The sequence below is a fragment of the Rattus norvegicus genome, chromosome 7 (genome assembly GCF_021556685.1).
Source record: "Rattus norvegicus strain SHRSP/BbbUtx chromosome 7, alternate assembly SHRSP_T2T, whole genome shotgun sequence".
NCBI classification, from domain to species: domain Eukaryota; kingdom Metazoa; phylum Chordata; class Mammalia; order Rodentia; family Muridae; genus Rattus; species Rattus norvegicus.
The window spans coordinates 124415781-124429865 of NC_141540.1; the positions used below are offsets into that span (position 1 = coordinate 124415781).

General features: G+C 50.2%; 1 protein-coding gene across 3 annotated transcripts in view; it reads right to left on the bottom strand.

The window, feature by feature from the left end:
- Positions 1-14085, bottom strand: part of Scube1 (signal peptide, CUB domain and EGF like domain containing 1) — a 121992-nt gene that overhangs the window by 89364 nt on the left and 18543 nt on the right. For all 3 annotated transcript variants that reach the window (XR_015624121.1, XM_087557475.1, NM_001134884.1), the window contains 1 exon segment: positions 10783-10911. Coding sequence is in view for 2 of the 3 variants with exons in the window: in XM_087557475.1 (XP_087413601.1) it covers positions 10783-10911 (129 nt within the window). In the remaining variant the exon portion in view is untranslated.

A 14085-nucleotide genomic window follows, 5' to 3' on the forward strand; every position in this document is an offset into this window, starting at 1 on the left:
GCCTTGTTGGGTGTGGGGCTCACCCACATTCCATAGCCCAGGCTTGCCCACGGCTCCTTTACCAATTCAAGCCGCCCTAGTTTTCTTTAAAAAAGTTCTCTGGCTTTGCAGAGTAGGGCAGTGGTAAGTAGATCGTTGACATCCATGGAGCCTTTGGTGGGTGGGGGTCATCACATCGACTACTTTACAAAGCTCATCTCCTTTGTTCTCAGAAATAGACATGCTCACCGATCCCACCTTACAGCAGAGGCCCAGAGAAGCTAAGTGACTAGACTACAGTCACACAGTGAGGGACTCAGGCAGGATGCCCAAAAGCAGGCAGGTTGAGTGTCGGTGACTACTAAGGACAGGACATCCACACTGGATTCTCATCCAAGGGGGACTGCACAGGGAAGGCACACACGAGATCTTTATGAGATGAACCGTTATTGATATCCCTGCTATTTAAAGCCATCTTAAAGCTGAGGTCTCACGTTCCCCCCCGCTACACCCCAGGTCAGACTCCAAAGACATTTGACCTTGTATGTCCCTTCTATGTGGAAGACTGGTTCTTATCTCCAACAGAATTTAACTAAGCTGACTTGAATCCTGCATTCCATTCTACCCCAAACATCCATCTGTCCCCTCTCCATTCAAGGCGTCTTCCCCTAAGTCACAAGGCAGAGCCACACAAACACTGAAGGTCAAACCCCAACAGTTGGCTTTGGTCCTTGTTCTCTCTGGACTCTTAAGTTGAACCCATCAGAACTTCCTGTTGCCTGTTGCAAAATGTATTTTGAGTCCGGCCACCACCTCCACCGTTGTCACCCTACACTGAGTCACCAGCATCTAGCTAGGCCATTGTAGGGACCTCCCTTCTGGAGCACTCTGCCCCTCATCCCTGTAACAGTCTACTTGGAAACAGGAAGGGTTTTTTTAAAAAATGTCAATCAATCAAAACATGTTAGTCTCTGGTCAACAGCCCTCCAGCTTCTTCTCAGTTACCTGGAATAAAATCTACTTGTGCTGGTTTGGCCCCCATAGACTCATGTGTTTGAATGCTTGACCCACAGGGAATGGGACTATTAGGAGGTACGGCCTTGTTGGCGTGGGTGTGATCTTGTTGGAATAGGTGTGGCCTTGTTGAAGTAGGTGTGGCCTTGTTGAAGTAGGTGTGGCCTTATTGGAGTAGGTGTGGCCTTGTTGGAGGAAGTGTGTCATTCTGGGGATGGGCTTGGAGGTCTCCTATGCTCAAGCTATGCCCAATGGAGCTCACAGTCTCTCACTGCTGCTGCCTGTAGATGAAGATGTAGAACTCTCAGCTCTTTCTCCAGCACTATCTCTGCCTGCATGCTACCACCATGCTTCCCACCATGATGATAATGGACTAGACCTCTGAACTGTAAGCCAGCCCCAGTTAAATATTTTCCTGTATAAGAGTTGCTGTGGTGATGATGTCTCTACACATCAATAAAGCCCAAACTAGGACACAGCCCTTTTACCAATCTGTGCCTGTCTCCTGGACCCATCTTCTTCCCTCTTCCCACTAATCATTCTCTAAACACAGTGACCTGTCCCCAAACTGTCTAAGTTCATTTCCCTTCTATTAGCACAGAGGTCCGCAGACCTCCATGAGGTACTTCCTCCTCCTCTTTGATGTCCTCGCTCACATCTGCTCCCTTAAATCAGAGGAAACCATTAAAACCACCTTCACCATGAGTTTAGGGGGGAGTTCCCACACTTGACCTTGTTCAGCAGGGACAGAGCCACCTTGCAGGGGAGGCTCACCCTGGCCTGAATGAAAGCCCAGACAGAAAGGCTGCCCATATGCATTCTGGCCACCATCCAGCAACCACCGCTGGACGCAAGCCAGGAAGTTACTAGATGGTTCCAGCTCCTGGCCATCAGGTCGGTCCTCTCCAGTTTGATGTCTTCTAGTTGAGTCTCCAGACACCTTGGAGCAGAGACTGGATTTTTCTGACTTGGTTCTTGACCCATGGAACCCACAGGCGGAGAATGATGGTATTTCGTGCCACTTGATGTGGTGTGATTTTCATGTAGCAATGTGATCAGAACCCAGAGATCTGACACGTCAACACCACTTGATGTGGTGTGATTTTCATGTAGCAATGTGATCAGAACCCAGAGATCTGACACGTCAACACCCCACCCCCTGGCTATCTGATGGCACCCTCACCCCCTGGCTGTCTGATGGTGTCCTCCCCACCCCCTGGCTGTCTGATGGTGTCCTCCACACCCCCTGGCTGTCTGATGGTGCCCCCCACCCCCTGGTTATCTGATGGTGCCCCCCACTCCTGGTACTTTCTATATTTATCATTATTGGTTTGGTTGATTTTGACCTGACTGAGCTACTTTTCCAAGCCAAGCTGTGGGTTCGCATGTTGCTGTCTGTGTTCCTACTATATGAATCCGGACGGTGAACCCATTACTGGTTTTCCTTATCGGTTGTGTCGTCAGTGGGTACGCAGTAGGAATGCAGAACAACCTTGGTGCATACGCAAATGCTTGAACACTGGGCAGCAAGTTAAACGGCATTTCCTTTGCCATGGAAACCTGCTTCACCCTTGTTGGTCTGGGGCCCTGGAGGGCTTCCACTCAGTTCTTCTCTCCTGGCACCTGCATGCCCACCGTGGAGATCAGCTCTGTCCAGGTGGCAAATCCTCCTGCTCATTCAGTCTACAACTCCTTACAGGCAGCTCGTCAAGGGCAGAGACATGAATGCCGTCTGGAGGCACAGACAGTGAACAAGGGGGCCATGTGAGAGGAGGTGTAGGCAGGGCCCTGTGCTGAGTTCCTTGTGAGCTGGGTGCCCTGGGGAAGCAGGGGGGCTTTGGAAAAACAGGGCTATATACTGTCATGTTGGGTAGGAGACGCGTGAACAAGGGGTCAAACACTTCCCTCAGTGCAGAGAGGAGGTGTCCTCTTGCCCTTTGGCCATGATCCACCTGATCTAGAAGGTGCTGGGACTACAGAACAGGCTTGGTGGCCCCACGACTGGGCACATGCTTGACACAGAATGTCAGGAACCCTCTCTAAACCTGGTCTCCTGGGACCGTAGCTTTTCTGGTTGCTGTGGGGCAAGGGCGGGGGTTATCAGCAGGCACAGGCTCAAGTCGTGAAGTGACAAATGCTGGATCTGGTCCTAGCTGTGCTTCCTACTGGCCTTTGTGGTCATTTCTCTGAGTCTAGGTTTCCTCATTTGTAAGAGTTGGTACTAGTGGCACTAGTGGTACTCTCTCGGTCTAGGTCCTAGATTCTAGGACGTGGCTGCTAATAGTGTCTACCTGTGGATGTTGTGGGGGAGGAGCAAAAGAACACAAACCCAACACAGGCAGCCTCACAGTGCAGAAATGCACCCCTTATCTTGCCAGACAGCCTCATAGTACAGTAATGCACCCCTTATCTTGCCAGGCAACCTCACAGTGCAGAAATGCACCCCTTATCTTGCCAGGCAGCCTCATAGTACAGTAATGCACCCCTTATCTTGCCAGGCAGCCTCACAGTGCAGAAATGCACCCCTTATCTTGCCCAGGTAGAACTGCCTCTGAGCACAAGGTCAGGCACACAGTAGGTGCTCAATACATGTTCGCTGATACAGAGACATCTGGTTAATCAATCAGCTTGTCTGCTGGATGTGAATACAAATAGCTCCTCTTTGACGGGGATCAAAGTGCGGGGCCCAGTCCAAAATTCCAGCTGTGAGCAACTTGAGAAACACATTTTTCAGTGGGTCAAGTAAAGATGAAGGATGAAGACATCTGGCTCAGTGAGCCGATGGCTTCAGAGAAAGAGAGCCTTGCTTTGTGGAGGTGGGAAAAAAAAGACCCGCTGCTGGTTCTAATTTAAGACGAAAAAAAATCTTATTCTATTAGCCTAAATATTGCTCAGCTGGCCGATCGCACCGAGTTTGGAATAATATTTTTGAAACTGAACTGCTATTTCAAGTAATTACACGGCTAAAGGCAGCCATTCCAGGCTGAGTGAGATCCCATCCCGGTTTCTAGTCCCTCTGGTGTCATTTTCTGTTATATTTGAGAAATTCCTCAATAAAGATGTCAAATAGAGAGAGGGCTTCACTCTCCAGAGCACAGACTTGGCTCCCCTCCAGGACCCTGGTCACAGACAAGCCATCTCCACAGAAAACAGGCTCGCCTGCTCGAAAGAACAGAAACTGTGAACGCTCAAGACAGGAGGGTAGCCCTTCAGCCCCCAGCCTCACTTCTGGCTGACTGAGGGTGCTTTCCAGCTCTCTCTATTGCTCTGTAAGATGCCTCGGGGCTTTGCCCCTGCCACCTTCCCAAGGAATTCAGCAGACTCTACAACTGGAACAATGCCCTTTATCCAAACTTCTGCAGTCAGAACAACATCCAGACGCAACTCTGCCCAGCGTGGGACAGGTTGTGGCTTGGAGTCTGAGTAGAGGTGTTGGATCCACTGGTAGCAGTGTGAACGGGGACCCTCCAGCAACCCAGTTAACCCTTCACTACCACCCAGCAAGCCTCGGGGGCTAAAACTGTGCTGCAAGCTTTGGCAGACAGCAGGAAGTTCTATGAACAGTAATGGAGTGTGAGGATGTCACACTCTCTCCATGGGGGACAGCCCTCTCCAGTGCCATGCTGTGGTGTGGGCAAGGGGTGCTCTGCCCTGGATAGCACACATTTAGGGCTCCTGCTCTGTCTCCCTTGTAACTGCCAGCCTCCTTTTGGAAGACCGAGTCCACGAGGGGCACATGATTACTTGGGACATGTTCCCTCCCCCACCTCGTGTCAGAGCATTTCCTGGGTGACTGAAACCCTCACATGTCCTGTCTAAATGGCTCTGTCCTTTTGGTTCTCAGAGGGACATGTGGCACTTGTGTCTGAACCACAGCAATAGGGCAGCTGCTTTGGGGCATAGGCCTGTACCCCAACAGGTTGGGGGTCCTCATGCTCAGAGTGTTACCGGATGCAGGAGAGGTGTAGAAAAGGAGGGAGAGGAACAGTCTTTGCCATGTTTGCAAAAGTGCAAGGAGTCCTAGAATTCAGAAGTCATATCCGGCCTGCAGGTCACTAGGAGGGCACGTGTGTCAAGGGCGGGAACGCATCGCAGTCACTGAGGGATTATAGTTATATTGGAAGCAGGCCTTCCCTGAGGCCCTGCCTTGAGTCTCGAAAATATCAGGGGGGCGGGGCAACAGTCACCAAGCAACAGTGAGAAGAAAATGTCTTTTTTTTTTTCTTTTTGAGACATTGTCACACGTAGCACAGGCTGGCCTTATGAACACCTGACCCTCTTGCCTTGGCCTCTCAGGCTCTAGTCTTCGCCTCTTAGGCACTGAGATCATAGGGATGTGCCAGGATTCCTGGCTACAAATACTCAGGCTTATGTATCATGCCCCTGTTTGAGTCGCTGAAGATTCCTTCTGTGGTGACCACATCACAAGACTGCAGTGGGGAGGAATCAAATGTGCCCCTGGGTCAGAGGTGGGCTCCCAATTGAAAACTTGGCCAGGATGCTGATAGTGAAATTCAGCCCCAGGTCTCCTCCAGATTTCGTCAGCCCACTACTTCTGTGAGGCTGGTCTTGTAGACCATTGCATAGCTGTGGCAACTAGGACTGGCAAGGCCCAAGGACGTGGTCCTAGGTTCTAAGATTCCCCAAGAGTGGGGGCATTAGAGTCTGTGCTGGACTCTTCTATGGCCCAGCCCTGCTCATTCCTTAATTATAGTTGGGCTCAGTTCTCACTGCATCACAGACATCAATACTCTCCCTGCCCCATGTGTGTGTGTGTGTGTGTGTGTGTGTGTGTGTGTGTGTGTGTGTGTGCACATGGTTCATGTGCCTGAGAAGGTCGAAAGCCAACCTGTGGTGCCATTTCTCAGGTACTAGCCTGGAACTCACCAAGTATTGGCTGGGCGGCCAGTGGTCCCAGGGATCTTCCCACCTCTGCCTCCCAGAATGACAAGCCAGAGCGGCTCTGTCTAGATTTTAAGTTTAGGGTCTGGTGAAGCAATCTCAGGTCCCTGTGCTTACAAAGCAAGCACTTTACCAACTGAGCCATCTCCCCAAGGCCCGGACATCTATTCTTTTTTTTTTTGGTTCTTTTTTTCGGAGCTGGGGACCGAACCCAGGGCCTTGCGCTTCCTAGGTAAGCGCTCTACCACTGAGCTAAATCCCCAGCCCCCCGGACATCTATTCTTAATGTGCTTCAAGGATGGAAGGCTGCCACTCTAAAAGTTCAGCCAACCAGCCTGGGGGTCACCCGGTCCGTCTGGGCTGGAGCTGGCTGCAACCAAGGCCCTGACTCCTCTGAGTCGGAGTTCTCTCTTGAGAAGAGAAAAGACCAAACAATAGAAGCCTGTAGGAACGGCTGCCACAGGATCACTGCTCAGAGTGGGAGGGGGCAGAGGGCTCTCGCCTTGGTCTTTCCTATCCAGCAGTGTAAAAAGAATCCAGAGGGAAAAACAGTGCGGTTGAAACAAAGACCCATACAGACGTCGTCATCAGGCTGGAGGCTGCTGGGGTTGGGGTTGGAGGGTGCTTGCCCTAGCAGGGGTAAGGGTGGCCCATCACAGAAAGGAACACAGAGCCCCAGCCAGGGAGTCTGGGGAGCACAGACCATGGGCTCTGGTCCTGGAAGGTGTTGTTATAATACATCTCCAAGCGGGGCTGAGTGTCGGACCCATGCTGTGACATTTCTGGTGTCAGATGCGATGCTCTGCTGCCTACATTTGTAATTGCACAGAACCCTCACCCAAGCCCTATGAGACAGGGATGATGCATTCTACGTTGTGGGTAGGAAACGGAGGCACAGAGAAGCAAAGGCACTGACCAAAGACTAAACAGCTCAGAACTGGAGAGCCAGCATTTTAGTGTCAAACCAACAGCAACCAGGTCTGTCCCCTGGGCCAAAGTGATGCTGCTTGCTTCTGACAGGATATTCCCCAACCCTACCCTGGGGGATAGTGGTGAGCTGGGCCTTTGCTGACTATTCTATTACTGAACTGTATTTGTGCGAGGCAGACAGACAGCTGGGAAACCAGCGTGGGAAGCGGCACACACACCAGGTGAGGGATAAATGACATTTCACCTGGAGGTGGCACCATAAAAGCTGTGTGGTCTCTGGTCAAAGGCCCTGCCTGGATCTGCAGTCCCTGAGCCCAGCCTCACTGAGCTGCCTGCAGCCCTACACACTGTGCCCAGACCCTACCAACTTCTCCCCCCTCTGAGAGCCCGCTGAGAGCTTCCTCTTTGAAGCCCTGGTAATCCAGCTCCCACCCCCAGCCTCACTCCAGCCAGAGGTAGCTTTTCACAGGCCCTTCTGGTCTTTACTAACTCTTGTCCAGACCTCTGTTTTGGCACTTCTTTGGGGTGTAATTACATGTTCACAGATCTGTTTCCCATAATGAGCTCATCTGAGCCCCAACACGCATTAAACAAAACCAGACAGGAGCTCTCGGCCTGACATGCCACTAGGAAGGAGAGGCCCAAGTGGCCGGGGTATTGAACCTTTCTACCTAGAACTGACAAGCTAGCTGGCACCACGAGGGGCTCCTTGGCCCTTTTAGAAATTCCTGCATGCAAGGCTAGCAAATCCTGGTGATCTTTCACCCTTCGGCTCCGTTGGTGGCAAGGATTCTGAGGGATCATGGAGGGGAAACAGAGAAGAAAATGTTTTCTGCCCAGACTCACCCCGGATTCCGATGGCAAATGCAGAAAGATGGCTGAGGCATGGGAGTAAAAATAACACTGGCTGCTTGACCATTAAGTCTGTCCTCAGTCCAGGCCCTTCAGCTTTGGACGGTCACTTCACTCAGCCTAGCGGCACACTGACATAGCTCAGAGACCACGACAATACTAGCGGCCGTGACAGCTTTCTCCCACTGACAGGAGACCCCGACGGGCCTATGACCTGTTCACAGCCAAGCGCCTGTCAATCACACATCACACTCTCCTGTCAATCACACATCACACTCTCCTGTCAATCACACATCACACTCTCCTGTCAATCACACATCACACTCTCCTGTCAATCACACATCACACTCTCCTGATCCAATGGTTATGCATCTGCGGCTCATGGCAGAAGAGGCTGGGGACAGGTGGATGTATTCTGAGAGCCACGAATGGTTCACTAGTTGCTGTCCCTGGGGTTACAGACTGTGAATCACTTCCATGTCCCCTCCATAAAGGATTCTGAGGCCTTAACTCCAGAACCGTGAGTGTGGCCTCCAGAGCAATAATGATCTTCATGGCTGTATCGATTACATCTGGCCTCCTTCTGTCTCAGCTACTTTTCTGATTCCTACGATCTGAAGCAACTCTGGAGACGGAGTTGTCAGGAGGTCATGGTGGCAGGGGTTTGAGGAAGCAGCTGGTCACGCTGCATTCACAGCCAGGACACAGAGACAAAAGCCCCTGTTCAGTTCCCTTTCTCCTTTTTATGTAGTCTGGGACCCCAGCCCATGGAAGGGTGACCCCTAAATTTACTATGGCCCCTCAAAGATCCTTATTCAGAATATCCCTTGCAGACACACTCAGAGGTGTTCCCATATGAATCTGAACCCAGTCAAGATGGCAATTTTAACCAGCACGTCAGATGACCATCTGAATGAGGAGAGGGAGCCACGGTCTGCCCTCATCCAGTATAACTGACAAACTTCTGAAGAAGGGAATCCCGATAGAGAATGTCCATGGAGCTAAGACAATGTGTGGAGAAATGCTGTCTACAAGCCTAAGAATTCTTGAGTGCCCAGAGGCCAGGAGAAAGGCCTTGGGAAGAACTTTACCCACAGCTCAGATGGAAACAGCCTTGCCTCAATTTTGGATTTTTAACATTTAGAGGTGAGCGAGAGTTGACCTCTCTTGTGCAAGCTCACCCCTTTGTCATGGTAAACCCAAGAAGCTTTTACAGGCTGTTAGCACCATTTGGACTGGTGAAGTGACCACACAAAAAAGCCTGATGTGTGGTTAATGCTAAAGGGACCAGATCAGGCTGACATCTGACCAAAGGACAGCAAAACACACAGAGGCAGAGGCTCGCCCACAATACTTGCCATTTTTCCTCCCTATTCTTCTATGTTTTCTTAACTTTATTCAACCCAACATAATTATGCACATAAATTTTGTATAATTGGCTTTCGATAGATTTGAACTGAGGAAAGGTGGAGGTATACATGACAATGGGCTGAACTGTATTACCTCAAAAAGACTCCAAACAATATTACCACAAAATGTGATTATATTTGGAGACCAGGGTTTAGAAAAGTAAAAACTGGAGTTGTTGGGGTGGACTTATTTCCATATGACAAGTGTCCTTAATTTTTAAAATTATTTTGTTTATGTGCATCTGTCTGTGTGGGTACATGTATGTGTCTCTGTGTGTACATATGTGTGTGCATGTAGGCATTTCTGTATGTACGTGCACAGACATGTATGTGTGCCATAGAACACATGTAGTAGTCAGAGAACAACTTGCAGGAGCTGGGTCTCTCCTTCCACCACATGAATCCTGAGGACTGAATTTTTGGTCGTCAGGCTTGGTGGCAGGTGGCTTTATGTGCTGTAGTGGTTTGAATAAGAAATGTCCCCAAGCTCTCTTGCTCTCTTACCGTCTTGCTCTTGCTCTTGCTCTGTCTTCTCACCCCTTTCCCCCCTCTCTCCTCACTCCCCTCCCTCCCCCTTCTCCATGTGCTCATGACCGGCCTCTACCTCTACTCCTCTCCTCTCCTCTCCTCTCCTCTCCTCTCCTCTCCTCTCCTCTCCTCTCCTCTCCTCTCCTCTCCTCTCCTCTCCTCTCCTCTCCTCTCCTCTCTCTCTCTCTCTCTCTCTCTCTCTCTCTCTCTCTCTCTCTCTCTCTCTGCACCTCTCAACTCCCTCCCTATGCCCTGAATAAACTCTATTCTATGCTAAAAAGACATTTAATTAAAAAAAAAAGGAAGAAATGTCCCCAAAGCTGGGTGGTGGTGGCACAGACCTTTAATCCCAGCACCTCAGGAGGCAGAAGCAGGCAGGTCTCTGAGTTTGAGGTCAGTCTGGTCTACAGAATGTGTTCCAAGACAGCCAAGGGCTGCTCAGAAAAAAACCCTCTCTTGGAAAAAAAGAAAAAAAAAAAAAAAAGAAGTGTCTCCATAGGCTCATGTGTTTGAACACTTGGCCCCCAGTTGGTGGCGCTGTTTGGGGAGGTTATGGGAGGTGCAGCCTTGCTGCAGGAAGTTTGGCACCAGCAGCGGACTTTGAGAGCTTATAGCCTGGCCCCACTTCCGATTCCTTCTGTCTGCTTAGTGTTTGCAACTGAAGCTGTGATCTCTGACAAGCTTCTACTCCTGTCTCCGTACCTCAGTGCCCACTGCTATGCCTCCTCACTGTGACACACTTTTATTCCTGGGGGTTGTAAGCCAAAATAAACTCTCCCATAAGTCACCTTAGTCATGGTGTTTTATCACAGCAGCCAAGAAGAAACTAATGCCCCAAACTGATACACATCTCCGGTCCAGGTGTCCGTAAAAGAAGAAGCAATTAGGAGTGAAGAGAGATACTATTGAATGCATGCGCGCACAGTGTGCATGGGTGGGCTGACAAGCACAAGAAGGCAGCCATTTGTGCCTAATCTCCAGAACAGCGAGGAAGAAAACCTCTGCCATTGAAGCTGCATGGTTTGAGGTATTTTGTTAGGGGGACTTGAGAAACTACTACAAGGATCCAGGGGAAGGTGTGTCTTTGCACAGTCCCCAAGCTGTGCATGGTAGAACCGAGAAATAAGAAGGCTGTGCCCAGAGGGGAAGGCCCAGGGTCACCACTCACCCAGACAGTTGTGTCCATCGTGGGCCAGCATGAAGCCGTCAAAGCAGGTGCACCTGTAGTTCCCAGGGATGTTGATGCAGTCATGGACACAGCCCCCGTTGTAGTAGTCATTCTCACACTCATCGATGTCTGCAAGCGTAAAGACATGAGAAGTATCAGAGTAAGAGCTTGGGTTCCTTCTCTCATCTCCGCAAGCCACTATGATATGACTTATTAGATGTGACAGCTTTAATGGTCAACTTGACACCACCTGGAATCGCCTGGGAAGAGAGTCTCAAGGAGGGATTGTCTGCATTGGGTTCACTTGTGGGCAGGTCTGTGGGGGATCGCCTTAAGGAAGTTAGTTGATATGGGAAGACCCAGCCCACTATGGGCGACATCATTCCCTAGGCAGGAGGTTCTGAGCTGGACAAGAATGGAGAAATCATGTAGAGCACAAACAAGCATCATTCACTCATTTCTCTGAAGCCCTTGTCTGTGGGTGGATGTGACTAGCTCCTTGAAATTCCTGCCTTGCCTTCCCCACCGTGGCGGACTGTATCCTGGAGTTGTAATCTAGAGTGACACCCTTTTCCCTTAAGTTGGTTTTTGTCACAGTATCTTTTTTTTTTAAATCACAACATCAGAAATGAAATTAGAACAGGGGATAAGCCCAACAGCTAGTCAATAAAATACACCAGGGAGGGCTCAAGAGTTATTTGAAAACACTCCTGGCTCAGCAGCAACCAGTTTTCCGAAGAGTCACGTTGTGTTGGTGTATGTGTGTGTTTGGGGGGGGTGGGGCTTCCAGTTCCTGCCACAGTGAAGCAGGTAAAGAGTCAAACCTGGCTCTCACTCCTTCTAAAGACTGTCAGCACTACAAACACATGGGTGCTTCTACATCCATGAAAATTAGCTCTTTTGAAGGAAGGAGACCAAGTAAAATAAACTCTGCACATCACCGAGAAGTGTCATCTCTGGAATGAAAGAATGTCCACTACCCCCCTTACCCCAGTAGCGGCTTTCTCTGTGGCCCGAGGCCTGGCTTTCAGCTGCTCCAGCTTCCTTGTTATAACAAAGTCTTCTGTCTCATAAACAATGGTCAATAGCTTTCGTAAAGGTCATTCTTTTTGCTGTTTTAAGTCCTTTTTCAACATTTCCCAGCAGGGGTCAAAGGGCTATAAGTTCTGGGCTTCCAGAAAGAAGAATAAGAACATGTCTAGTTAGCATTCAGCGAGCTGCTTCTAAGCCCAAGTGGTTGGCTGGACTGAATGCTGTTATCTCCAACGTCCTTACAGGGGCTGTGCTGACTAGACTTATGTCAACCTGACACATGCTCAAGTCATCTGAGAGGAGGTATCTCAATTAAGAAGACGCCTCGATAAGATCAGACAGTTTGCAAGCCTGCAGAGCACTGATTCAATCACTAAGGGCATTGTGGGTGAGGCCATCCTCAGGCTAGCTGTTCTGGGTTCTATAAGCAAGCAGGCTGAGCAAGCCACGAGGAGCAAGCCAGTAAGCAGCACCCCTCCATGGCCTCTGTATCAGCTCCTGCCTCCAGGCTCCCACCCTGTTTGAGGTCCTGTCCTGACTTCCTTTAGTGATGGACTACAAATGTGGAAGCGTTTTCTCTCCAACTTGCTTTTGGTGATGATACTTCATCTTACCAACAGTAACCGTAACTGAGACAGGGACTCAGCCCCTCAAGGGCACTCAAGGAAATGCATGGGGGAGATAAAACTTGCCAAAGACCGCACACCTAGAAGGGATGCGGGTGGGATTCCAAGTAGTGAAACATGACTCTGGCTTCCAGGCATGACAAGGCTTCCAGGCACAGAATGACCCCACCAGCCATGGTCTGGGGCCCTGACACCTCTGCTAGGTGTTTGGCCACACCACTCCCTGTGCTCAATGCCTTCTAGTTACCCTGAGCCCAGCCTTCATGGACTCTCGGGTGACCTTTGAAGAGAGGGAGCGTGTCATAGCTGAACCGGAAGTGAATCTCAAGATACAGAAGAAACGTCTCTGAGACAGAAGCTTTTCCTCCCCTATCTGCCAGGAATGGAGGTTTGAGTTGAAGTTCTAGTGGAAGGTGGGAGGAGCCTGACCCCACGTCTAGAGTGAAACAGGGAAATCCTGGAGACTCATGCTCTCACCGGCTGCTGTACAGAGGAGTGCCATGGCACATTTGACGCTTAGTATAGTATGAGAACACTAGCCTGGAAATCTAGGAGCTCACTCACTTCCGATTTTTCTAGAAAGAGTTTAAACACAGCATAGACACCCCAAGGAGCAAAACCAATAACCTGTGAAAAGATCAGATGCACGAGCCCACCCACTACCTAGCCGGCCAGAGGAGGGAAGAACAAGGTAGGGGTCCACAAAGGTCTGGGAGTCATGACACTCGACCCCTGCTCGCAGTGACCACCTGTGCCATCTGGGGAAGTGAACTGAGTCACGACAGTTCTGACTTTAAATATACCTAGTAGTTTAATTAACCTGAAAGCAAGACGCAAGACTTTAGGTTTATGGAAAGTGCGCTGAGCGTTATCACCGCTGAGGGATACCCATTGCTCTCAGGGTCTGCACGCAGCCCTGGCTGTTCAGAGTCCTCCACACAGCATTCAGAACATGTCTTCTAGGTCTCCAATCTCCATCCCTAAGGCAATACATTCATCCTGGCTTTAACTCAGCAAGCTGCACAGACCTGGGGTTTCTCTCCACAGGCAATATTGTTTTCCTTCCACATCTCAGATAACAAGAATGGCTTTCCCTTTTTCGTGTGTGTGTGTGTGTGTGTGTGTGTGTGTGTATCTGTTCCACACGTGTGTCTGTGCAAACAGGCGCATGTGTGTGGATGAGCGTCTAGGTGTCAGAGGTCAACGCTGGTTGTCTTTCTCTAGTGCCCTCATCTTATTTTTTTAGACAGGATGTCTAGGTGAACCCAGAGCTCACGGATTGGATAGATAGGCTAGAACCCCAGTCAGCTCCAAGGACCCAGTTCTCCCCACCCCCACCCTGCTCCCTCACCATTACCCTTAAGTGCTACAGTCACAGGCACAGGCCCACCTGGCTTTTTTGTTTTTAACCTAAGTGTGGCTTTTCTTTGACATAGTCATAGGCATGGGCATCACCTCTCACTGAATGACCCAACATCCCTCCTGCAAACTGGTGACTGGCCCGATCCCAGTGGAATCTGCCTGGTTCAAGCAGCTGGTGCCACTTGCTGTTGGTCCCACGACAGGTACGACCCTTAGGGTGGATCAGCCAGACCGAGGGGATAGACTTCTGTGCTGTGTCTGGGTGAAATAACCTTTCTCCTGC